At 42.1% G+C, this 27,185-nt stretch overlaps 1 protein-coding gene across 1 annotated transcript in view; it reads left to right on the forward strand.

Moving 5' to 3' along the window:
- The first annotated feature begins 1,417 nt into the window (after window positions 1–1,417).
- The window catches only part of LOC149289862 (cation-independent mannose-6-phosphate receptor-like), an 88,573-nt gene continuing 62,805 nt past the window's right edge, over window positions 1,418–27,185 (forward strand). Inside the window, exons 1-4 of the mRNA XM_089490132.1 lie at window positions 1,418–1,695; window positions 3,410–3,563; window positions 3,774–3,964; window positions 4,739–5,035. Of these exons, the coding sequence (XP_089346258.1) occupies window positions 1,418–1,695; window positions 3,410–3,563; window positions 3,774–3,964; window positions 4,739–5,035 (920 nt within the window). The remainder of the gene's footprint in view (window positions 1,696–3,409; window positions 3,564–3,773; window positions 3,965–4,738; window positions 5,036–27,185) is intronic.

Consider the following 27,185-nt stretch of genomic DNA (forward strand, 5'->3'; position numbering starts at 1 on the left):
GGCTGCTCTTGTCACTCTGAACCACTCAGAGTGATTATCATCTCCAGCTGCAGTTTATTACCTGATCAAGGCAGCCTTTATAAACCTGCCCAGCCCTTCAGCCTGGGCCTTGACATTGACGTTTGAGGACTACCTGTTTGGTTCCTGATTTGTTCCTGCTTTGACTAAAGAGCGAGTGTATTTTATACAGGAGATCTGGTCAGAGGTGTCAGCAGGGTACGGCCCTCGGCCTCCCGGCATCGGCCCCTGTAATGGGGTCTTAAGCCGGGAGCTGCTATTGGGGGTCCCGTCAGAGCTGGCATCGGGAACGGGTAGCGATCGAAGAGATGGCGGTTCCTAATTTTCCTAACACAGTACGTATGTATATTGAAGATGAGGAGCGTCGTCGTTTCATCACGTTGGAGGAAGTCCAGGTTCAAATCGTTGAAGGTCTGCTTCAGATGCCCAGAGAGGAGATTTTCTGCCTGCAGGATTTCAGCTATCGTGGTTTTTTTGATATTACCTTCAAAACTATTTGGGGAGCGCGGAACTTGATGGAGCGCAGTTTGAATCATGCGGACCACATCTTGCTGAGAGGTATTGTTTTTCGTCCTTCACTTGCGGTAAGGAAAGCATGCATTACAGTACATATGTATAATCCTTTTGTACCGAGCGATGCGATTTGCGCGTTTCTTAGTCGCTATGCATCTAAGGTGGAGAACCCAGAATATGTACGGAATCCGTTTGGAGTATATAATGGCCGAAGAAGGTTCTGGGTAACCTTAAAGCCTGATGAAAAAGGCTACGGAGGGATGATACATCCGCCGCAGAATTTGTCGATCGGGGGAATCAGGGATACCTTTTTTATCCCAGCAGTCCCATATACTGCCGTAAATGCTTTCAGTTTGGACATGCTAGCGAACACTGTATCGAGGAGCAAAATTTTTGCCGTAATTGTGGCCAGAAGGGGCATATGGCATTTGAGTGCCCAAAACCCCGCAAATGTGATATATGCGGAGACATCGGGCATAGGGCTTGGTCATGCCCGGTGTTGAAAGAACAGCGAAAGAAGGCTGCAGAGAGACAGGAGGCAGATGATAAGAGGAGGGAGGCTGAGCTGTCTGCTTATGTGGAAAAACTGGTGGAGCAAGGAGCCCCTGTGTCCGGAGCATCTGTCAGATCGCTGCCGGAAGATAGACCTTCGGTTCCTGTGGTGCCTGATGAAGTGGCTGAAGATGTTGTTGTGGATCCGGTGCAGAGTGGTGTTGCTGTCGTTGAGAGTACACCTTTGATTTTCGAAAGGGAAATTGTGCAACAGCAGGAAGTTTCCATGTTGGAAGCACCTTAAGATCCTTCACTTAATGTGTCAGATCTGCCAGATATTGGCAGTATGGAACAGGAACCAAGGGGGGTGGAAGTTAGATCTGTAGAAGATGCGATGTTGGATCCAGGGGAAGGATGTAGTGTGGAAAAAAGAGTTCGGGAGGTAGGAAAACGTTCTTTGTCTGATTCCCCCCGGTTAGGTGAAGTAGTGGTGAGCGATGGGAGTTTCTCTCCGCTTTCAGGGAGGTTCTCTCCGCTCTCAGTGTGTTCGGAAGACCTGGGCTTTCAAGGAGGCTTTTTCAGCCGTGGTGTCGTGGATTCTGTAAAGAATTCTTTGGGACTGGTGGAGGAGACATTGGTGGAGAAAGGAGCTAAAAAGTTCCGATCTGGGACGTGAGGTGTGTGGTATGGAGGGTACTAATGTCACACACTGGGTAAGCAGGTTAGCGAGGGGCCTCGGTGCAGGGATAGGGTTGTCTGTTTGTACACTGCGATTCATGGTGCAAGGTAGACAGGCACACGGCAGACAGAAGTGCGGGACTGGAACTGGCAAGGCTGATGCTGAAATAGAAGCCCACCGGCAGGGCACACGACTGGAAGCTCACTGGCAGAGCACAGGACTGGACATGCTGCTGGAAGCCCTCAGGCTGGGCACACGACCAGAAGCCCACTCGCAGGGCACACAGGTACAAAAGGAAGCCAGGAATAATTCAGGAACAGGACCAGGGCAAAACAGTCCTATTACTACAATGCCAAGGTCCAGTTTGCAGGAAGCTACAGCCCTTTATACTGCAGGGCAGCAGGTAACGAGGCCAGGTGACAACAAAAGGAGGAGAGCAGAAACACAGGCAGAGCTGCCACTAGAGGCTGAACAAGGAACAGTCTAAAAACCTAAATGCACAATACAGGAGCCAGGAAACCAGGGCAGAATGTCACAACTAATGATTATTAAGTTATGAGGTCTCTCTGTATCGCATCCCTCAATGTCAGGAGCATTAAGAGGGCTGCAAGACGTGTTGTGATTTTTCAGACATTAGTGGATCAAAAAGCTGATGTGTTTTGTCTGCAAGAATGCAACTTGTCTGAACCTCTGCAGGGCCAACTTTGGACCTTGGGTCCTTCTGTATTCTCTTTCGGGGTTAGACGGCGTTGTGGGGTGGCTGTTTTATTTCGGAGTTTTGATTTTCAGGTGGTTAGGGTAGTTGAGGTAGAATGTGGAAGGGTGGTGGTAGTTTTCTTTATGTATGGGGGTTTAAGTTAATTAATGTGTACGCACCGGTAGATAGGAAAGAGAGGGTGACGTTGTTTCAACATGTTAAACTGTGGTTACCAGGGAGGGAATTGGTGTTTTTGGTGGGTGATTTTAATTGTGTTCTTAAGAATGAGGATAGGGTGGGTCGTAGGAGAGGTGCGAATTTGGATGGGTCCAGTAGGGAGTTGGGTCAAATGGTGGAGGATTTTGGGTTGATTGATTCAGTTCGGTTGCATAAGTCGTCTGAGACGTTTTTTTCTTTTTTTGTAGTGAGGATGGGAGTGTATGTTCTAGGATTGATTTTATTTTCTTTTCAAAGTATTTGAGTGGGGTGGAAATGGTTGGTGTGCTTTTGCCTTTTACAGATCATGCTTGTTTATTATGTAAGGTGGAATTTGCGGTGAAAGTTGTGTTGGGTCGTGGGCAATGGAAGTTAAATGTGCTATTGATGGAAGATGAATGGGTGGTTAAATGTTTTGAAAGATTTTTCTTGGGGTTGCGGAGGAAGAAAAGGTGTTTTATGTCGATTGGTAGGTGGTGGGAGTTTGTTAAAGTACAGGTGAGGTTGTTTTTTGTGAGAATGGGGCGGGTTAGGGCAAAGAATGAAAGGAGAGAATTGATGATGTGGCAGAATCGATTGGAATATTTGAGGAAATTGAGGGGGTTTGGTTTGGATGTAAAGAATGAGTTGATAGAAGCAAGACAGCAGGTGAATCAGTATGTTGAGAGGAAAGGTAGGAAGATAATGTTTCAAGCTAGGGTGAAAGTGTTAGAGGAGGATGAGAAATGTACGAGATTTTTTTTTTTCAAGAAAGCGTTTGGTGGTAAAAGTTTGATGGAAAATGTGTTAAATAGGGATGGTGTAGTTGTGGAAGGGTCGGGGGTTGTGGATGTGGTGTTGGATTTTTACAAGGATTTGTATGTAGAGAAAGCAAGAGATTTGAAAGTGGAGGATGAGATTTTGGATGGTGTGGAACAGGGTGTAGATAGTGTGGATGCAGGGGATTTGGTGAGGGAAGTGACGAAAGATTAATTAGAAAGGGTGGTGAAGTGTATGGCTAAAGGGAAGACGCCTGGATGTGATGGGTTACCTGTTGAGTTTTATTGTAAATTTTGGGATTTAATTGGAGATGGTTTTACGGAAGTTTGTGTGGAAGTGTTGCATAAGAATGAGTTGCTTGCTTCAATGAAAGAGGGCGTGATTGTGTTATTGTTTAAGAAAGGAGATAAAAGAGATTTGAGGAATTGGAGACCGATAACGTTGTTGAATGTGGATTATAAGGTGGTGGCGAAAGTGTTGGCAAATCGGTTGAGGATGATTGTTAGTAGTTTGGTTGGAGAAGAACAGGTGTGTGCGGTTCCTGGGAGACAGATTAGTGACAGTTTGATTGTGTTGCGTGATGCTTTGTGGTACTGTATGAATAGGAAGTTGGAAGTGGCTATTGCGACGATTGATTTTGAGAAGGCGTATGATAGGGTGGTACATGGGTTTTTGTTTAGAATATTGGAGAAGTTAGGGATACCTGTAGAAATGTTGCGGTGGTTGCAAAGTTTGTACGATGGAATTAGTAGTAAAGTGATGGTGAATGGTTGTTTGACGGAGAGTTTTTGTGTAAGGTCAGGGGTGAGACAAGGTTGTCCGTTATCACCGATTTTGTTTATCTGTGTGATTGAACCTTTGTTAAAGATGATTAGATGTGATAAAGTAGTAAGAGGAGTAGAAATACCAGGTAGTGGGGGGAGGAGTTTGAAAGTTTTAGGTTATATGGATGATGTTACGGTGGTGTGTAGAACGCAAGCTGGGTTGCGAAGGGTTAAGTTGTTGGTAGAAGGGTTTTGTATGGGGAGCGGGTTTAGAATAAATTGGGATAAATGTGCTTGTAAAGCGTTTGGTGCTTGGAGAGAATTGGAGTTGTGTGGATGGCCAGTGAGGAGTGACGCGATTGAGGTGTTGGGGGTTAAATTCAATGAGAAGTTGGATGGATGTGATAGTTGGGATAAGGTGATAGGGAAGGTGAATCAAAAGTTGGGGTTTTGGTCATCTAGGACTTTGTCCTTTTCTGGAAGGGTGTTAATTGTGAAAGTTGTGATAGTTCCTCTGTTATTGTATTTAAATGTGATTTTTCCTGTCGGGGTGCGAGTGATTAAGATGTTGGTGAGACGTTTATTTTTTTGGAATTCTAGGATGGAGCGGTTGAGAAGACAGAAAGTGACTTTCAAGGTAGAGAATGGGGGTATGGATATGCCAGAGATTGAGCGTTTTTTGATGGTGCAGTATATACGGGTATGTAAGAAGGATGCAATGGTGGGTTGTATGTTGAGATATACGGCGGGTGGCTTGTTGAGGAAGTATGGTTTGTATGAATTGGATCATAAGAAACCAGTATGCTTTAAGGTACCTTGGTTTTATGAGAGAATTGAGCTTGGAATTAGAAGGTATGAGTTGCAAGATGTGACAGTGTCTATGTGGGAAGAAAAGAGGTGTGTGTTGAAGATGATTAGGGATCGTGAGTTGGTTGTTTGTTTGGATGGTTTGACTGAAGGTCAAAGCAAGCAGGTGTGGAAGATGTTGTCTGGTAGAGAGTTGGTTAATAGACAGAGAAATGTGGGTTGGATGGCGGTGCATGGGTGTTTGCCAACTAGGGAGTTTCACAGAGTGAGGAAGTTGTGTGTTTCAGAAGTTTCTCCTAGGGAAGGGTGTTATAGAGTGGAAAATGTGGTACATGTGTTTTGGGCTTGTGAGTATGCTGTGCAAGTGTGGCAAAGAATGGGGAGGTTTGTGAAGGAATTAGTAGGGGTGGAGGGAGTGGGGTTCGAGGAAGTGTTTTTTGGATTATGTGATTTAGAGAAGAGGCGTCTGTTTTGGATGTTGATAAGCTGTGTGAAGGAATCTTTGTGGGATGTGAGGAATTTGTTAATATTTAAGAAAGATTTGGTTGAGGTTGATGGTTGTGTAAGAATGATTCGGGGTCGGATGTATGTGTATTTTTTGAGAGATTTACGGAGGTTGGGGGAGGTTGATGCGGAAGGGGTTTGGAAAACCAAGAAATGGAGGGATTGGGGTGGGGGTTGAGGGATGGATTCGGGTGTGGGTGTGGTTGGTGTGGTGATAGATTGGAATCGGGTGGTGATGTGGGTGGTTGATAGGGTTGCTAAGGGTTTGGTTTTTTTTTTGTATATATAATTGTACATATGGTTTTATGTTGCACTATGTGGTGTGGGATTCTATGGGAAAAATATACCATGAGGATGTTGTCTCTAATGCCGTCCGGAGTATCATCTGAGGGATGTGCGTTGACTGAGTGATATTATAAAAAAAAAAAAAATCTGCTCCTGTTTTGGTTCCTGTATTGTTCCTGAGTTGCGGCCAGTTCCTGCCGTGTGTGCCCCATCCAGAGGGCTTCCTGCCGTGTGTGCCCCATCCAGAGGGCTTCCAGCCAAGAGACTTTCCTTGTTTATATGTTGTTGTACCATCTGCAATACAACTGTTATCAGCATCCTCTGTGATTAATTTCCTGTGCCTGTCTGTACCAACCCCAAGCCATCATGCATCGTGGGGTACAGACAGAGCCCCTCATATCCCCTGCACCTGGGCTCCTATTAGACCTGCTCACCCGGTCCGTGACAAGGTGACACCAGGTTGCGTAGTTGCAAACTCATCTAAAGAAGGGAGGGGAGTGGATGATTGCGCCCTCAAACCTCCCTCCCAGGCAGTCACGAAGAATCATCTAGGGGCGTCTCCCCAGTTGGCTACCCTGCACAGATGGATTCGCGCGTAGCTCCACCAGAGTTGATTTCAAGGGACAATTGCTTTTGCTTTATAAAGTTTATGACGAGGGATATTGGCGACCACTATTATGTGTATACATAGATGGTTGCTCATTTCATACCACAGTTGGTAATGAACGGAAACTGGTAGGAGGTATTGGAATTGCCTGGATTAACCAAATATATCTGTAGGAAACAATATTGGTCCCCGAAGTAGTCAGATAGCTGAACTCTGTGCAGTATATAAGACCATCCAAATGGCAACTGAATATGGCATTAAATAATTTATCATAGTTCACAACACTTTTGTGGAATATCTACCTAGCTGGAAATGTAACCAAATGCTGGAAAATAACAATAAACCTGTCACGCATGGTAAAATTGATGAACTAGTAAACAAAGTTAGGTTAACCATTTAAAACCAGAAAAACCAAAAGTAATTCTAAGATACAAAGTATTGATAAAGAAGGCGATGACTTGACTAACTCATTAGCAAAACGGGCAGCTGTCACTGGAGATCTTTTTAACATTGATGATCTTACTGGACCACTTCATATTGAAGCAATAACTAGACGGCAAGCTAGAAATAAAGTGGACCTTAAGATTGCACAATTTAGTCAAGAATTTCCTAACAAGGATTTAATCACTACTGTAGTCAAAAGAACGATCCAATTATTGGTCGGTTCTATGAGTATCTAAAAGATCCTACTGTCAATCCTATTACTGATGATGATTATAAATATAATGAGGACTTGAGAATCTTAATGCAACATAAATTTCAATTTAGTTTGATGGATAAAGTGCTGATCAGAACATCCAAACATGGTACACAATAATGGATAGTTCCTAATGTTGCATATGCACCCACTTCTGGTCATCGTGTGGATAAGATCACCTATGAGATACTGTGATTATGCCTACTGGCCACATATGCTAAGATATGTGCAAACCTATTGTCGAGGATGTTTGATTTGTCCGCAATTCCAACCTCATGCTCAAACCCGTCGTGCACCACCTCAGAAATGGGGAATGCCTACCTTGGTCTGATATACAAATTTGATTTTTTAGGACCTGTAACTAGATCCTCAAGCGATAACAAGTATATGCTTACATGTATGTTCACAAAATGGGTAGAATGTATTCCATGTAAAGAGAACACTTGTTCTGTGTGTGCCGCATTATTAATTAATCATGCATTTTCCAGAATTCGCCTTCCTCAAAGGATCGAGTCAGATCGTGGAAGTCACTTTACAAGTGAAATGATGACAAAAATTTGAAAGATCATAGGTGTAAAGCGCAAGCTACATATCACCTACCGTGCAGCCCCTGGCATAGGGGTAGAGCCTAATAACCAGTCCATAGTTAAAATACCCAAAAAGTATGTGAAAGAGTCTGGTAAGGAATTAGAGCTACACCTAGTACTGCTACAAAAATGTCAATTGATGGTAGGAAGATGGTTTTACCTATGGTTTTTACCTATGCTATATCGTACATCTGATCATAATTTGATCAATGCTGCAACAACCCACCAATGTTGAAAATCTGCATAAACACCTCTAACATGCATTTAATCTCCTTTTTAATTTTGGTGTGATCTGAAAACAATAGGATTAGAGATAAAATATAGGATGTCTCTTTAAATTCATATTGTGGGTGTGATAGAGTGCCAGAATTTTGTGTATGTGATAGAATATTGGTTTTGCCTAATTTATCTAATTTATATCCCTAACACTTCCCTCCCAGACATGAGCTTGAAGGAGGGCTGCATCTTCTTGGTCTTCCTCATAGTGCAAGGAGGAGGACCACTGTAAACTTCAGGAAGAGGCAAGAGCCACAAGGCTTCAAACATCTCTCCCACTAAAAAGCCGGGATCCAGCTGATCCAAACTGTGAATCAGTGTCTGTATCTATTTACACCATGCAAAATCATTCAATGCTTTAAAAAAAACATAATATGCCCATGTGCACACAAAGAAGTGCAATCAGCCGGTATAAATGTTTTGTCCTTACCTGGAACAGAAGGGCCAGGGAAGTGAAAATAAGCTGTGTGGCATCAGGGTGATCTTCATGCACTTATTTGCTCCACACAGTGATGAGCCCCAATCAAAACTGTGAGTGCGCCCAGGAAACTGCACTGGGGGCTTGAAGAAGGCTCCTCAGGCTTCCTCGGCCTTAAGGCCAGAGGATTAAGTTTCCCCCGTCACAGGTACTCACTTGATCTTAGCCAAAAGACCGAGAAGCGATGGAATTCACAGATGTGTCACATATATTAAAAGAGGAGAAGGAAACATTAATGAACTATAAGCAGACTAAGAATAAGGTAGATGACTGCAAATATAAAGCTAACCTAAGGCTAGGTTTCCACTTGGGTTTTTGTCCTGCGTTTTTTTTCTTGATGAAAAACGCCAAGAAAACTGCCACTGCATTTACCTGCGTTTTGGCGTTTTTTTCTGGAGTTTTTTCTGGCGTTTTAGCCTTTCTGTGGAAATTGCTATTTTTGACCTTAGGCAGTTTTTCCAGCCTTTACAAGTTAGAAGTTTCACCCAGATGAAAGGGATTAGGATAAATGGCAAGTATCTGCCCCCTCCTGATGTCATTTACTTGGTAGAGTTCTACTTAAACGCCCCGGCGGACCCTTCTGTTTCTTTTCTGTGGTTTGTCCGCTCCTCTAGGAAGATTGGCCCCAAATGATGGTGCAAATTGTTTGCTGTTGCTTTTGGCACGCAGGATCCAGTTGGGTATGTTTGTTTGTAATGGCATGTTTGTTCCAAATGGTGTAAGGCTAGGTTTCCACTTGGTTTTTTTTAGCTAAAAACGCCCATAAAAACGCCAATAGCGCCACCTGGCGTTTTTTTTGTGAAAAAACGCAGCAGCCAGATGTTAGCTGTTCTTCAATAGGAAATCGCAGAATGCCATATCCACTTGGCGTTTTTTTGTTTGGCGTTTTTTCAGTCCTCTTTGGCGTTTTTCTGCTTTTTTGGGCTCTGTGGCAGTTTTTCTAAATCGCAGCATGTTGACACTCTGGCGTTTTTTGCAAGGAAATCTTGGCGTTTTTCTCCAATAGAAGTCTATGGGAGAGAAAAAACGCCATGAAAAAGCCATGTGGGTTTATTGCCTTGGCGTTTTTTATGGCGTTTTTTCCACGGTTACAATGCAGAGGATGGACCCGGTATCTGTGTGTCCTACGAGAAATAGGCTGGAAACAAACAGTTTCACACAAAACAAAGTTCATATTGAATTCTACACCATTTGGAACAAACATGCCAATACAAACAAACATACGCGACGCATCAACTGGATCCTGCGTGCCAAAAGCAACAGCAAACAATTTGCACCATCATTTGGGGCCAATCTTCCTAGAGAAGCAGACATTCGGAATAAAGCATGCCTTACAAACCACAGAAAAGTGACAAAAGGGTCCGCCGGGGCGTTTAAGTAGAACTCTACCAAGTAAATGACATCAGGGGGCAGATACTTGCCATTTATCCTAATCCCTTTCATCCGGGTGAAACTTCTAACTTGTAAAGGCTGGAAAAACTGCCTAAGGTCAAAAAAAGCAATTTCCACAGAAAGGCTAAAACGCCAGAAAAAACTCCAGAAAAAAACGCCAAAATGCAGTGGCAGTTTTCTTGGCGTTTTTCATCAAGAAAAAAAACACAGGACAAAAACCCAAGTGGAAACCTAGCCTAAAGGAGATAAATAACAAAAAAGAATCGAACCAAGTCTAGAAAATAGGAAAAAATGTTAAATAAATGAATAAAGGATAACTTCCCTTTTTTTTCACTATGTTGGATACACAGCTGCAACCCTTAGAAACTATCTCCGGGTGTCGTTGTAGTATCTCCTAAAGGAGATAAAGTCTGTTATAATATGAGTGTAAACGTGGAGGAGAAAATAGCTTAGATAATAAAAGACCTCCTGGTCTTGCTACCTGTGGTGTAGCAGCACTTGAGTGTTGTGCACTCTATGCACCCACCTCAGAAATCCCCAAGACCAGCACACGTTTGGACTGCACCTTCTACAGTACAATGTAAATTATTACTTTAATTTTTTATTCTTTTTATTTACATTTAAACATATTTACAAAATCAAGTCAGTGCAGTTCAAGCATTATACAGTTTGATGTAGTTTGACAGGTTATAAACAAATACGTGTAGTCCATATCTTATTGCACTGTACTTAATGTTAAGTGTGATATTTCTCTATGTTAGAAACATTGCCAAGACATCATACTGCTGCGTGAGAGATCTTGACAGCCTGGACTAACCCTGTTAGCAAGTTACATAAAGAATGCGTGATTGGGCATTCCCTTCTGGGAGATGTCTGTCTAGACCTCTACTGATCAATCATATGTATTGCAATCGTCAATGAGCACTAAAAATAATAAAATAAGCAATAAAGTAAGCTAAGTGATGTAATTGTGACATCACTGGCATAGAAACATATTTTCCATATGGCACCAATAACGGCAAAAAATAATAATAAACCTTACATCCCATTGCCCTTTCTCTTTAACTCTTTTAACTTAGAAAGACAGATGTTCTAGTGCTTTGAAAAGTTCCCTGTCTTCCACTGTAGGTTTAGGTAAGTAGTAAGCTTTTTGTAGTAAGGACATTCCCATCACTATGTCTAAATAAATAAAAGGTATCATTACCGTATTTGCTCGATTATAAGACGAGGTTTTTTTCAGAGCAAATGCTCTGAAAAATACCCCTCGTCTTCTAATCGGGGTCGTCTTCTAATCAGACCTCAAATAGAGGTCTGATTAGGAGACTAAGATCCAGATCCCCCGCACCGCTGCAGGGGACCTGGATCCTCCTGTCTCACCCGACTCCCCCCCCCCCATCATACACACACTTACCGGTGCTTCCTGCTGTGTTGCCGGGGCAGCGGGTTGACGTCTACGCGATCCGCGTAGACAACGTCCGCTGCAGCCGGAAGGAGGTGTGGCTAGCAGCGGGGGTTGTCTGCGTCCGTCGCATAGACCTTCCCCGACTGTCAGAGATCAGAGTTCCCCGCACCGGTGCGGGGAACTCTGATCTCTGACAGCCGGGGAAAGTATACGCGACGGACGCATACAAACCCCCGCTGCTAGCCACACCTCCTTCTGGCTGCAGCAGAAGGCGACGTCAACCCGCTGCCCCGGCTGGAAGCACCGGTAAAAGAGGGGGGAGAGCGGGGGAAGGGGGGGGGGAGAGTGTGTGTGTGTGTTAGTTAGTTAGTTAAATGGGGGTATAGGGTGTGTGTGTTAAATGGGGGCATAGGGCATTTCTGGAGTGGCGTTAAGGGGGCATTTAATAGAGCACTCTGCCTCCTGAAATGCCTTATACCTCCCTATATGCCACTCTGCCCCATAATATGCCTTTTAACCCCCTAAATGGCAGAGTGGCATATAGTGGTATAAGGCATTTCTGGAGGCAGAGTGCTCTATACAATGCCTTTTAACTCCCTTAATGCCACTCTGCCTCCTGAAATGCCTTATACCTCCCTATATGCCACTCTGCCCCATAATATGCATTTTAACCCCCTAAATGCCAGAATGGGATATAGGGGTATAAGGCATTTCTGGAGGCAGAGTGGCACATAGGGGGTCAAAAGGCATACCATGGGGCACAGTGGCATATAGAGGGTTAAAAGGCATATCATGGGCCACAGTGCCATATTGGAGTGGCAAGCCTGGGGGCAGATGTGCGTAACTGGGGGACAGGTTGGAAAATACAAGAAATAAAAACAAAAAAAATCTTTTTCTCAATCATAGCTTTTATTAAAAAAAATAGTTTACATGAATTAACATTTACTGGTAAAACTTTTTTCCTTTGGGGTCGTCTTATATTCAGGCTTTTTCTTTTTTTCCTAAGTTAATATTCAGATTTTGGGGGGTCGTCTTATAATCAGGGTCGTCTTATAATCGAGCAAATACGGTAATACTTTTGGGGTCCATTGATGGTGGAATTATCTGCAAAGCAAATATGTGTAATGTTATGTCTTGAAAACTGAGGCTTAATAAGCCTAGTGAGATTACCTTACTAAATGTAATTCAAAATTTGTAGAAATAGTGTTTCAGATATCCTAAAGTGCTAAAAGTTCAGGGAGGTGGCTTCAAGATATTGCACAGTCGCTAATGCAAATAGCTGTTCTACTTATTTTGCAAACTTTCATTTTGCTGGAAGTCTCAACCTTGTAGCAGTCTGTGTCTGTAACATAGTAACATAGTTCATAAGTTTGAAAAAAGACCAAAGTCCATCAAGTTCAACCTATATACCTATTGTGTGCCTACTGTGTTGATCCAGAGGAAGGCAAAAAACCCTAATGAAGCAGATGCCAATTGCCCCATACCAGGGGGAAAATTCCTTCCCGACTCCAAATATGGCAATCAGAATAAATGCCTGGATCAACGTTCTGTCCCTATTAATCTAATATCCATAACTTGTAATATTATTGCTTTCAAGAAACACGTCCAGGCTCCTTTTGAACTCTTTTATTGAGTTTACCATTACCTCTCTGGCAGAGAGTTCCATAATCTCACCGCTCTTACTGTAAAGAACCCCCGTCTGTGCTGGTGTAGAAACCTTCTTTCCTCCAGCCGTAGAGGATGTCCCCTTCTTATAGATACAGTCCTGGGTATAAATAGGTCCTGGGAGTGATCTCTGTACTGCCCCCTTATATATTTATACATAGTTATTAAGTCCCCCCCTAAGCCGTCTTTTTTCCAAACTAAATAACCCTAATTCTGATAATCTTTCTGGGTACTATAGTCCTCCCATTCCCCTTATTACTCTGGTTGCCCGTCTTTGAACCCTCTCCAGCTCCACTATATCTTTCTTGTACACTGGTGCCCAGTACTGTACACAGTATTCCATGTGTGGAATAACTAGTGACTTGTACAATGGTAGAATTATTTCCTTGTCGTGGGCATCTATGCCCCTTTTGATGCACCGTCTCAACCTTGAATCAGTCTTCTGATTCAAACTCTTTGACTCAAAATATGAAAGAAAAGTTGGCCATTGGTGCAGCAGATGATCCAAACCTTTTACTAAAAAAGGCCAGCGTGTAGGGCAATGCTTTCTAATGTTTGACTTGAACAGCCAACATTGTAGATATGAGGGGCTAGTGCTTTCACTCTTGACAGAGTTGTTTTTGCCAATCATCCCATTGCAGTTGTCACTGCTAAATCCTACACTGATAGACCATTCAAGGCCTTTGTTATGTATGGATGATGGAATGCAGTTGAATATGTTTTCAGCTTTGGCATTATTGCACACTGGCATGTCTAGAACTCCAACTGCTACTTTTTACACATGATATCATTGCTTTCGTCAACCAAAATACTGTATGGCCTATTTTCTGTCCTGATTAACTTGTACAGATCCCCTGAACATTCAGGTTCCAGTGCCATGTTCACAATAGCTACTGTCTTGGGTTATGAGCAGGCATCGATTTTTACTATTATGTGTAAAAAGTGAGGAGACCAGTAGGAGGAGTGGAACAGTGAACAGAAAAAGTGGTAAGCTCTGATCACTTTCCTGTTTGGTGTGGAATCACAGCTGCAGCCCTTATACAACACTCTCCGGGTGTTGAAGAATTTCAGCAAAAGGTACGATAGGGGGCGCTCGTGTATTCCGTTCCGTGTAAATGAAATGAAAAAATACAAAAGAAAAATAAAAATAAATAGTGCAGGTGTACACGAATATGATGTGCCCCGCGTATTGCAGATTTTACACTCACAGTGTTTATGTTGATCAATGCGTCAAACGGGTGTACTCTCGGGGTCCGCGTGTGGGGTATGTCACCGAAAATGAGACAAAGGAAGAACCAATAGTGTATATAGTATAAAACACTAGAGGCGCAACAAGTGGAGTAATACTTACACTAACAACAGTGTCAAGGTGCCCGTAGTGGTTGGTGACGTTTGGTCACATGTGTATCCTCCTCTGTTTGGTGGATCCGATAGTAAATATAAGTGGGAGTGTGGTGTATCCAACAGCCACTGTCCACATAGAGATGTATGGTAAAAAATATATTTATTCCGAGGTAACAGAAAGCTGGATCTATACCAGATGCAACTTAAAAAATGAACAACTTAAAATAAATAAAATCAAAAAACAATAAAAAGGTATTAATACAGATAAAAATAATAAGATAAGTCCAAAAAAGTCACTCAACGCGTTTCGCCATAGCAGGCTTCATCAGGAGTATTTTCTACTCGTGTGAGCTGGTCCTTTTAAACTGTTCGGCGCCATCTGCTGTCTGTGTTTGGCGTCTGACGTCAGGACGTCTGTTTCCGGGTTACTTTCTTCATTTGCATGTAGAGGTCGCTGTTCTCCCTCAGAAGTTGTGTTGTGCCATAGGATAAGAGGTAAGTAAAGAGACAGTGTTTTTATGGTGATAATAATCTGTTTTCTCTTTGCAGGTCGCTGGATGAAAAGCAACAACCCCAGACCGGAGGTGAATTGCCGGACCGAGGATGGAGGGATAGCGGCAGCGTCGGCGTGTGGAGCAGGATCACCGGGCGGGGGGGGGGGGTGTCGGAAACATTTTCCTGAATAGCTTGCCTGTGGGCTTACATACCTGGAATGGCAGGTTATGCTCAACAATGAAAGATGTTAAGTACACTTCAGCTCCGTCAGATTTTGGTTTTCTGCTGAAAAGAAATTAACTTCCTAATACGTAGTGGTCCCTAAAAGAAATAAAAGCATAAGGTGTATCCTTATTATATTTTCTTATGTAATAGAAAACATACATACTTTGTTTTTGTGATTTAATCTAATAGAAGTCTGGTATATGCAGAAAATGTGACTGTGACAGAACGACCTGTCATACAGGGGCCCAAGGTACTCAGAGATGGCTCCAGCCTGGCTGCCAAACAGGCAGGAACTCCATTGTTAAACTAATCCCATTAACAGGATGGCTACCAGGGGGATATTCAGTAGCTAAAGACGATTAAAGGTTGGGTTGTCTACCTGTTTATCAATGTTAATTTATGTTAATGAAGTTCTGTGGCTATATCAGTCTGTTTTACAACAATAAACTGTTCATTCCTGCTGTACTCAATTCAAGGTAGTTGTGTGTCTACTTATTGGGTACACATAGCAGGGTTCCAAGGTGCGCATTCTGGCTGGTGCTGGAAGTGATTCCGGGACAAGAGGAGGATACATGTGGATGATCTCTGGGAGTTACTAAAGCTCTCTTGGTGACATTAACCTTGTCTTTGGTGGTCATTAACCTTACCTGTGCCCTGGTCCTCCTCTGTGGTAGACGGTCTCGGGAGAGCGAGTGACCCAGCGCACGTCCTTATTTAACACAAAAGAGAAACATCAGTTCCAGGATGTCTGTTGGGTTTTTGCGGGTGTCAGGGAGACGCTATGAAAATGTGGAAGACTCCCGGAACTTCCGGGAGAGATGGGATGTCTGGTGTTTGGTATATTCTACAATATATTCTACGTGACCGGCCTCTCTTCTTCAGAAATGTGTCTAATGAGAGCTTTGACTGATAGTATTGTCTTTTCGCTTCCACAGTAGGAGGTATGAGATTATGCGGATAAAGCATCTTTGCCTTTACCCTGGGTTTTTTTGTTTCGCCATATAAAATGTGTTTTTGATAAGAGTTAATGTTTCCTTCGGAACATGAATTGTCGGAACATGAAGTCTCTGAATAAAAAGAATGTGAGGGATCATATTAATTTTAATGGTGGCTATTCTTCCGACACACAAGATGGTCAATGGTCTCCACAATTCTAGGTCTTTCTTGACCTCTGACCACAGTTTAGGGTGATTTCAAGATAATACATTTTGAGGGTCCTTAGTAAGCTTTATCCTGTTGACATAGTTTTTCAGTCAAATTGTGTCTTGCTGGAGTTGTTTTTGCAATAGGACACTTCTGAGAATATTTTCTCCAGGAGCTGTGGAATAGAGTTTTGTGGGTTTGAGAGGGCCACTATAACATCATCTGCAGAAGGGCCAATTGCCGCCCCCTGTGACAACCTCACCTGTTCAACTTAAATAATGGAGTGGATGTTGTTCATGCAATTGGCCAGGAGTCTTACATAGAGGATGGCATCAATATTTAATAGAAAGATCTCACTAAAGTTTGCTGAAATGTTTGAGGTCTTCCCAGGTTTTGGGAGTGTGATATTTGCGAACTTCCAGTAATTCCCCTGGGTTGTTGACCAAAAAAAAATACAAATACATCTCAAGTGGGGTATGAGTGTTGGTTTGAAAGTGTGATAATAACAATTTGTGAAACCGTCAGGGCCCAGAGTTTTGGAGTTTTAGAGAGCAAGTACAGAATCTTGGATTGATTTTGCCTGCATTTCAGCCTATTCACTAGTATTTTCTCTGCTTTGTTATTTTGAGAGTAGACTTTTATGTAATATTGGCCTAATTCTTGCTATTTGTTCTTCTATCCCTTTTTTTGATCTGTAACATGTGTGCTTCTCTCTGTTGCATGTTTTGTTGAAGGTAAAGTTTCATACATTACTGCAATTTAATGTTAAGGTCATCTAGTTGCTGTGTTCTTAAATTTTTTGAAGGTGGGCACCTCTCTGAATGAGTAGTGCTCTTATGACAGCTTTGTGTGGGGGCCAGAGGGACTCAGCCAGCCTCTCCCTCAGTTCAGCCTTGAAATTCAGATTTTTCAGTAGCAAATCATTCAAGAGCCAAGCCTGTGACAATTAACACTTCTACCAGGGCATGGTCTGACCAAGTGATATTGCCCAACGGGATTTTTGCACATTTTGTAAGAGGAGTTGCTCTAAATATTTAAATGCTTCTATCACACCTCCCTCTCTCTTCTTTTCCCCAGGCTATACCGGGCTAAGTCTTTCTGGAACTGGCTCCCTATATGTGACAGATAGGCACATTATCTATGGTTCAGTGGCTTGAACCATCAGAATATTTAACAAAGGTTGCGGTGTGTTAGATTCAGGTAATCCAATTAAGCCTCTTCAAAAATTGCAGTGGTGAAGTCTGATTACCCCAGAGAAACATAAAGAAAACCAAAGTCCTACTCTAGCTGGAAATGGATACCAAGGTAAAGATTGGTGTTCACTCATTAATGGTATCCAGACCCAGAACTTACACCTAAGGTACTAATTGGCTAATTACACTGTTGTGCTTGCTCTTGTAATGCAATGCTATCCTGCTATTCACACCTATGCTGGTAATATAACAAGTTTGCAGACGTGAGACTGAAAACATAGACACGAATTAGCTTAGCGTGCTAAAACAGGATTTAACAAATAGTTCTTAAATCATTAGCATTCTAGTAAGTTATAATTATTGTCTTATTTATATAGTGCAAACAATTTACGCAGTGCTTCTTACAATACATAAATTGTATATGCCAAAAGAATTGTCAGAATTGCAGTGGTAAGTATCAAAGGTAGTCCAAGAATGGAAAAGCGGTGAACCAGCACCAGGATCATGGGCAGCCAATGCTCATTGGTGAGCAAAGACTGGCCCATGTGGTCAAATCCAACAGATCAAATTGATGAAAAACTTAATGCTGGCTCTGATAGAAAGGTGTCAGAACACACAGTGCAACTCAGTTTGTTGCCCATGGGGCTATGTATCTGTAGACCAGTCAGGGGCGAAAGCGTCTACAATGGGCACGTGAGCATAAGAACTGGATCACAGAGCAATGGATGAAAGTGGCCTGGTCTGATGAATCACGATTTCTTTTACATCACGTGGATGGCCAGGTGGGTGCGCACTGCTTATCTGGAGAACACATGGCACCAGGATGCATCCATAGAGGCCTCACCTTGCAACTTACAGGACTTAAAGGATCTGCTGCTTACATATTGGTGTTGGATACCACAGCACACCTTCAGAGGTCTAGTGGAGTCCATGCCTTGACGGGTCAGGGCTGTTTTTGCAGCAAAAGGGGGACATACACAATATTAGGCAGGTGGTCATAATATTATGGCTGATTGGTGTATTTTTCTGAGTGGATATGTGAAGGAAACAAAAAAGTTATTGATTAGTATTCAGCAACATTTCCCGAGTATAGCAATGCCCCGCATGTAGTAGTTGAGGTTTTTTCTTCTACTTCTTCATATTTCTTGCAGGTATCAGGATAAATATCCAGATTATCCTTTTCTTGTACACATGGCAGGGTTTTTGCTGAAGTTTTTTCCCTGGGTGTTGGGGCAATTTTTGAATTGTTTTTCGTATCGCTTCTTCTCTGGGTTTGGTGGCTTTTTTTTGTGTCTCTCCTTCCTTGCATGATAGACTTGACAGTGTCATTGAAGGGGGTTAACGCTGCGTGATCACTCTCGTGGAGTGACTGGGCAGTGTGGGGACCGAAGAAACAGTCACTTCTGGCCCTGAAGCTGCAGATGTGCCTTGATAGCCAGGAAATGTCCTGGCGATTGTCGACATAACCCTGCACGATTGATCCTGTGGGAGCAATCAAAGGCTCATGGAGGCTCCTCCTCACTGTTGCTGGTCTGCCTGGACCTGTAGGCAGACAGCTTCAGCAGTGCCCCTCCCCCTGAAAGACACGTATTAGCCCCTAAAATGGCATTAAAGGGGTTAATACTGCTCCTGCGATCGGGCACCAGGGGAATTTTGGGGCTGGTCCTCATGAGCAATCCCTGACAGCCCCTTTCCCTGAAACTGCCGTGATTGCTGGTAAATTGGCGATTGTGAGGTTGCTATTGCTGGACCACCTGGACAAACTTTTTTTTTTCCATGCCTTGATTTGTGTTTGTTTCATCAATGATATGTACAATCAATGGTAACATTTTAGTGTATTTCTAATTATATATTTATATCAGACCATTTACTAGATATGACCATGTGGTGGAGCTCTTAATTTGCACAAACACTATGGAAATATATTATTTCATTTAATTCACTTTAATGCATAGGATAAAATTTTAAATTCCACGGTGTCCCCCTTACAGATGCTTGTGGACATTCTGCAGAACCCTCATAATACATTTACCCCTTTCTCCACTCCCCAGATATTTGTGTTCAGCAGCCAATCAGTGGCTTACAGGTTGTGCATACTTACAATGTAGAAAGATAATTTTCCCAGAGTATTCAAATTCACTAGAGTGTCAGTTTATGTGATGTTTAACTTATTTCAATGTGTATATATATATATATATATATATATATATAATATAATATATATAGACCATACAGTGTATGGTGGACTATTAGCACAAGGTGTAATTTATCGTTTTATGGGTGCTTCTTGCCCTACCTGGACATCGTGCATAGCACAGAGGCACAGGGACATTTTTTAAAGGTCACATGTTAAAAGAAAAGGAGTTACAGAAGTTCAGGGCCGTCTTTTATGCGGGGCAATGAGCCTGCAACAACAACAGTCCCCAGCTTACCTCTATGTTCATACCTGGTAACTTGTGGGCTCCGGCTAACTGTAGCCTTCCCTTGTGGGATGCTGCCAGGACTGCCCACCAACATCAGTTGGCATTCCTGCTGACATTGCGGAAAAACCCAATATTTAAAGGGGAACCCGCAACCCGGAGAACCAGCGCTTCTTCCGGTATTCTCCGGTCCCCAGGTATGTATATGTTGCTTGCACACTGTGAGAGTCATCTCTCTTCAGGGGCGTAGCTAGAAACCTCAGGGACCTGATGCAAAAATTGCCCCTGGGGCCCCCAACAGGTGGTCAATGCTATCATTGCCCCCAAATAACTTGTCTGTGTCTTCTTTGCCCCCCCCCTTCCAACATGCACTCTGGCACACATATGTAAACACACTTACACAAAGTACACATTCAAACACACACTCCGTCTCGCCTCACATACATGCTCACACACACACAATTACACATCCATGCTCACATTCAAACATACAAACAAACAACCCCCCCTTACCTCTCCTGCAACTTGCTATCAGTATCTGTAACTAGGGCTGCAACTAACGATTATTTTAATAATCGATTAGTTGGCCGATTATTTTTTCGATTAATTAATCGGATAAAAAAATGACATTTTTTTATTTAAAATAATGTAATAAAAAACTTTCAATTTACACTTTCATCTGTTTATTGCAATGGCCTCTCTCTCTATTCACCTTCTTATATTACTGACATAATAATAAAAGCTACAAGAACTCAAAACACAGGTTTTAATACAAAGTTATTAGTAAATATTAATTCATATGTTAACTACCGTATTTGCTCGATTATAAGACGACCCCCCAAAATCTGAATATTAATTTAGGAAAAAAAGAAAAAGCCTGAATATAAGACGACCCTATAGGAAAAAAGTTTTACCAGTAAATGTTAATTCATGTAAACTATTACATTTTTTAATAAAAGCTATGATTGAGAAAAATATTTTTTTGTTTTTACTTCCTTGTATTTTCCAACCTGCCCCCCAGTTACGCACATCTGCCCCCAGGCTTGCCACTCCAATATGGCACTGTGGCCCATGACATGCCTTTTAACCCTCTATATGCCACTGTGCCCCATGATATGCCTTTTAACCCCCTACGTGCCACTCTGCCTCCAGAAATGCCTTATACCCCTATATGCCACTCTGGCATTTAGGGGGTTAAAAGGCATATTATGGGGCAGAGTGGCATATAGGGAGGTATATGGCATTTCAGGAGGCAGAGTGGCATTCAGGGGGTTAAAAGGCATTTCATAGAGCACTCTGCCTACAGAAATGCCCTATGCCCCCATTTAACACTCCCCCCCACCCCACACACACACTTACTGGTGCTTCCAATTTCCTGCTGTATACCGGGGCAGCAGTCTTCCTTACACTGCAGCCGGATGGAGGCGTGGCTAGCAGCTGGGGTTGTCTGCGTCCATCGCGTAGATCTTCCCCGACTGTCAGAGAGCAGACCGGCACCGGTGCGGGGAACTCTGATCTCTGACAGTCGGGGAAGATCTGCGCGATGGACGCAGACAACCCCCGCTGCTAGCCACACCTCCATCCGGCTGCAGCGGAAGTTGTCTATGCGGATCGCGTGGACGTCAACCCGCTGCCCCGGTATACAGCAGGAAATTGGAAGCACCGGTAAGTGTGTGTGGGGTGGGGGTGGGGGTTTAAATGGGGGGGGGGGGGGTAGACAGAAGGATCCGGGTCCCCTGCAGCGGTGCGGGTGATCTGTATCTTAGTCTCATAGTCAGACCACTATTTGAGGTCTGATTATAAGACGACCCCGATTAGAAGACAAGGGGTATTTTTCTGAAAAAAATCTCGTCTTATAATCGAGCAAGTACGGTATTTTTCATATTTAATAAAAACTGAGAAAAAAGCCTTGTTTATATTTTCTTTTATTTACCAAACTGCCCCCAGTTATGCACATCTGATCCCCAGCTTGCCACTCTGCCCCATATATGCCGTATACCTCTTATATGCCAGAGATTCCACTGTGCCCCTGATATGCCACTGTGCCCTCGATATGCCTTATACTCCTTATATGCCAGTGATATCCAACTGAGCCCCCTGATATACCTTTTACCCCAGATATGTCTTATGCCCCCCTGATATGCCTTATAACTTCCAATATGCCACTCGCCCCCATTTATGCCTTATACCTCCCTATATGCCACTGTGCAACCTGATATGCCACTCCGCTCCCCATAAATGCTCTGCACCATGATATGCCACTCTGAAATTAATTATACCCCCCATACACCACTCTGCCTCCTCCCCCCTCCCATACTCCGCTCTATGAAGCTGCAGGGAAAGTGCCTGTCAGTAACGGAGGTTCACAAAACACCAGGGAGTCGGGAGAGAGGCAGAGTGGCGTATGGGAGGGGGAGGAGTCAGAGGGGTGTATGGGAGGGTGGCTCCCATACACCCCTCTGACTCCTCCCCCCCTCCCCACGATATGTCACCCTGCTGTTTTCCTGCTTCCCCATGGTGTTAAAAGGGAAGTTTGCTGGCCCAGGGTCCAATAAATATTAAAGCGTCCCTGACAAAGTTCAAAATAAATTTTGTATTCATTACCAAATTATGTTTCGTTTCTACACTATTTGTGCTGCTACAACATAAAACACCTAAATTCTAAAAATCCCACTAGCCATACAACCTTATTTTGCTGTCTACTTGGTAACACAGTTATACAAATACACCTAGTACAATATAGTACAATATCGCTGTCTCTGTTCTATCCCATTGTTCTTTAGTGATGAATTATAACTCGTGGTCAGCATTAGCAATACACCAATGATCGAACAGAACCATTTCTTAGTTAGCACACTCATCGCGGGAGGCGGAAGTGGAAGGTAGTCGCAGATCACATGGTGTATGGCAGGCGGTGCTGTCATGTGACGGTCACATGATGCTGTGTTGGGCTGGTTGTGCAGCTGCTCAGGGAATCTGCTCTGTGTTCGGCCGCATCATGAGACCCCGGGGACCCGCGGTGTTAGCACTTATCCTTTTTATCACGGGAATTACCGGCAGCTATGGGCAAACCGGAAATGGAGCCCCGAGCGAGCTCTGCGGGTGAGTGGGGGTCTCTGTAACCTAAAAAATACTGACATATGCAGATACTTCCTCTCTCAGCGGCACTGTCATCTGCGACTATCTCAAACCAATGACCCAATAACCAGCCTTAAAGTCTATAGGGGTGTCTATGATAAAAGCTATAGTACCGAGCTATGCCTATACACGCTGCTAATGTATCTATTATTTAACCGTATTATTTGTGTTTACATGTATATCAGACTACACCTTGTACAATAAAATACATATATCGTATAGCCGAGTATAAAGTACTTATGCTTAAAACAAGCTTTTTATATCTAATATTTAACTAATCCAGGTTACATGGTTTATATACTTACATGATGTCACAACACAACTGGTGCATCAACTAAATTAACCATTTGCTTCCTGCGTTAATGTAATTTAATCACAAGAATTTGCATCCATCAAATAGTCTTCTTATGCGTGTACTACCTATATTTCTTTTACATATAGGATTCTATCTTTTAAATCGCTTTTTCCCACCTATGTTTTAGTATTTATCATTGTATATTTATTGAACAATTTTTCCTTCATGTGCTTTGAATTATGTTATCATTTAATTTGCGGGGCACACCCTGAATTTGCTGTGATCAGGACTAATCGTGTGTATATGTGTGTATATATATATCACACACACACATACACAAACACACGTAGTGCACATTTAAAGCTTATTGATTGAGATGTTGCATTAATGTCATATTGCATATTATTATGCATGCACACACACACACACACAATCAGTAATTAACATTATAATGTTGCATATTCTGCTGTAAACCTAATGATACGTTTTCTGTCATGTGGTCAGTACAAACCTGTATATTACATTACATTTATTTATATATTTATATATAGCGCCAGCAGATTCCATAGCGTTATTCCAACAGAGTCAGTACAATAATTTAAAACCACCCACAATAACAAAGCTGATACAAAAGTAGGAGAGGGCCTTGCTCTCATGAGTTTACAATCCAGTATAAATATAGCAGCTAAGGCTGATGGTTTACACGTCCTTAATGTCACGGGTAAAGAGTCTTCAGAATAATACAATCATATGACCACATGCAGTCAACAGACAGAATGCAAACACAGAGCCAACTATTGCCAGCTGCACATTTAGTGACAGTGTCCACGTTATTGACATAACTATTGGCATGTAGTCATGCACCTGGTACTGTAACCCGGTAGTGTATACTGTCATTTACACTACTGTTTAAAATTTTGCGGTAACTTAGCTAAAAAAGACAATTTCTGGGTGTGTACCATATTTGCAAATGGGTTTTCTAATCACGTATCCTTTTAAAAGTAAACGTGGATTAACTAACACAATCGTGTTGTTGGAACACAGGAGTGATAAAGGGCCTCTGCACGCCTATGAATATTCTCCATTAAAAATCAGCCTTTCTAGGTACAATAGTCATTTACAACAACATCTATACTTTATTTCGGATCCATTCGATAATATTTTAATGGCCAAAATGTCCTTTTCTTTCAAAAACAACGGTAGACTTTTGAACGGTAGTGTATACATTAATATTGGTGTTTGGTCTGTAGCATCTCACTAAAGTCATCGCTTATATTTCATTATACATTCTCACTGTGTTATTTGTTTACATGGCCTCTGGTATTTTACCAAAATATTCTGCTTTTGCCAATTATGTAGAAACCCATCTGACTAGCAAAGTCAATGTTGTGGGTATGGAGAACACTTATTTTTATGATATTAAAGGATAGTGTGTGTATATATGTCAATCCAAAAATTTACACTTTGTGTTTGTATTGTTTATGTTTAATGAGAGTTTGTACTATTCTCAAATCTTACTATTGATCACCATAACTAAGTTACAACCCATAGTTGTATTGAAAGCTCAGTATTTATGCATTTTGCAAGACCTCAGGTCACATGATGCACAGCAAAAGTTGACTAATTATTGCAATTCAGACTGTTTTTAGAAGCTGTTTAAGCTGTGCTTCCCTGGAGTTCAATGGGCTAGATGTGGTATTTCTCTTATTAATATAGTCTTTCTTTATTATAGTGCTGACATACAGCGCTGTGTACAGTGTAGAGCCACTTAGATGTGTCATTAAGGTGTGACAATCCCTACTTGCTTGTTTTTAGGTGTTTTGGCTTTTCCTTAAGATGCTGTGACAACCCTAAACATGCGAGTGATCTAATCTCCTGTAGCTGTTGTAATTTTAATGAAGGGAGTATGGGGAAATGCCATTACAGTGCCGCCATATTTTCAGCAGTGGCGTTTATTGCACTCCCCTAGACATCCAACTGGTTTGAGCTTCAGGATGGCATTCATGGAAGGCTGCTTAAAGGTGCAGTTTTGCTAAATAAGTAATTTCAGCCTTATCGCCTATATTGTATTTATTAATGTAACATTTTGTTTTCTTAGTGCCGCAAAAGAAACAGTACGATACTGTTAGCTTTTTAGTAAACACATTGTATATGACAGCTTTAAAAGTGCTTCATGTATGTTTTGTCAAGAATAGCTTATCCCATTATGTAACATAACTCTTCTGTCTTCTTTGCTTGTGGTAAAAAATAAAATAATATGGTTAAAGGTACAAAGAGAGCTTTATAAGTTCTGCCATAACGCAAAGAATGAGGCTTGTGGGAAGTGGATGGTACCCAGGTATGATGTCATCAATCACTGTGACCACTTCCATTCCAAGCAAAATGCTAAGTGTAACTAGAAAGAAAGAGCACACTTTTCAGCGCTTTGTGTTTCTTTTGACCTTATAAGTAGTAGTAAGTAGCACATACAATCGATGTTTTACAATTCTACCCATATGTAATTTGCAACATTTGCAATGCCCAGCACTGGGGCATCATTGTACGTTGGGTATCACTATGTAGTGTCATCCATCCCTGGCAAATTGAAGGCCGAGCATGAGCCTCCTGGCGGCAAAGCCCTGCAATGCCATGTGCCTTCTGCATTACACCACATCCCCATGGGGTGCAATATTTAACCTAAACCTGCCAGCTACGAGGTCAGCGGTACTTTTCATGTTACTTGCATTCTTATTTGAGGACACAATAGAAAGAAAATTGTGGCTCTGAATATCGTTTTGTTTGGACACCGCAGTTTTCTTACTGGTGGTATCTCTTTTTATGGTTTACATGAAATAAAAAATCTTTTTTTATCCCAAGACACAAATGCTTGTGTCTTGGGATGTGAGGACAAGTACACGTAAAATTACATTACATTCGCAGCTTGCTTACGTTTCCATTAACTACTCATCATCTCCTTGTTGGCATCACTGTAGTTTATGAGCACACTCACAGATGAATGAACCTTTTGCGGGAGCGTTTGTATTTTGTATTTCTTTTTTTTTTTTTTGTAGGAAGGCCTGAGTAATTTATGGTTGAATCAGAAAGATTTCTTCTTTTACGATTTTATCTCACAGGTATAACAATCCATTATGTGTGGCAAACTCGGCTCTTTTTTCCTTTCAAGAGAAGTTAGCTGAGGTTTGCTATTCATATTTCCTCTCTTAATGGCTTGAAGCATCTACAATTTATGGTTTAGTGAATAACTCTGTTGCTTGGCTTTTAATGGTAGTTGCTGTACCATACACACAACTCGCTGAATTGCAGCCGAGTACAAGCGTTAAACTATTAGGCAACACTGTCTTTTCCGTCAACCCACCAGAGATGTGAATTTAAATGGAAATGCAGCTCTCTGTAAAATAGAGCAGTTCCCTATGCAGCGGCGCTTGTGGCTGATTCATCTTTCATGTACAAACAGCAGTTAGCTCATTTCACACTGAACCACATTAGCTAATGAGAGCAGCAGCTCGTGATCATGTTGTATGTCAATTCCCTTCCACTTTGAGTAGAGGATTGAGCATAGTTTCCTTTTAGGTTTATTGCTTGAAGTAAAATTCTTGTAAGTTACTTTATTGTGTATTATTTGACAGTGTTCTTTAAAGGGATGCCATCAATTAGGTTTGATGGCAAGGTATCCCACTCACACCTTACATGGTGTATCCATAGTGCTGAAAGCACAACTCGGAGAAATGTTCTTGACTAAGGGGAATTAAGTAGACTTAATTCTGATGGGAATTAAATAGACTAAATCTGATGGGTTTTACAGTGTAAGGATACATGTTTGTCTTGCACCATGCCGTTCTTGCTATATACACACACACGCACACATATATATATATATATATATATATATATATATATATATATATATATGGTGTAATGTCCTTTGGATTTGCACTACTGGGCATTGGCCCACCTCGCGTTTGCCCGGCCTGGCCGTTATGATTTTATGAGAGAGCTGTTAAAAAGTGTTGTACATATCACAGTCTATGCCGACATTGTTTGCCATGAGCCTTTATAGCCACCCACAGACAGATATTTAGTTATTGCTGGTGTAG

This window comes from Sceloporus occidentalis, unplaced genomic scaffold, assembly GCF_023333645.1.
Source record: "Sceloporus occidentalis isolate IW3139 unplaced genomic scaffold, rSceOcc1.0.p SCAF_42, whole genome shotgun sequence".
NCBI lineage: Eukaryota > Metazoa > Chordata > Lepidosauria > Squamata > Phrynosomatidae > Sceloporus > Sceloporus occidentalis.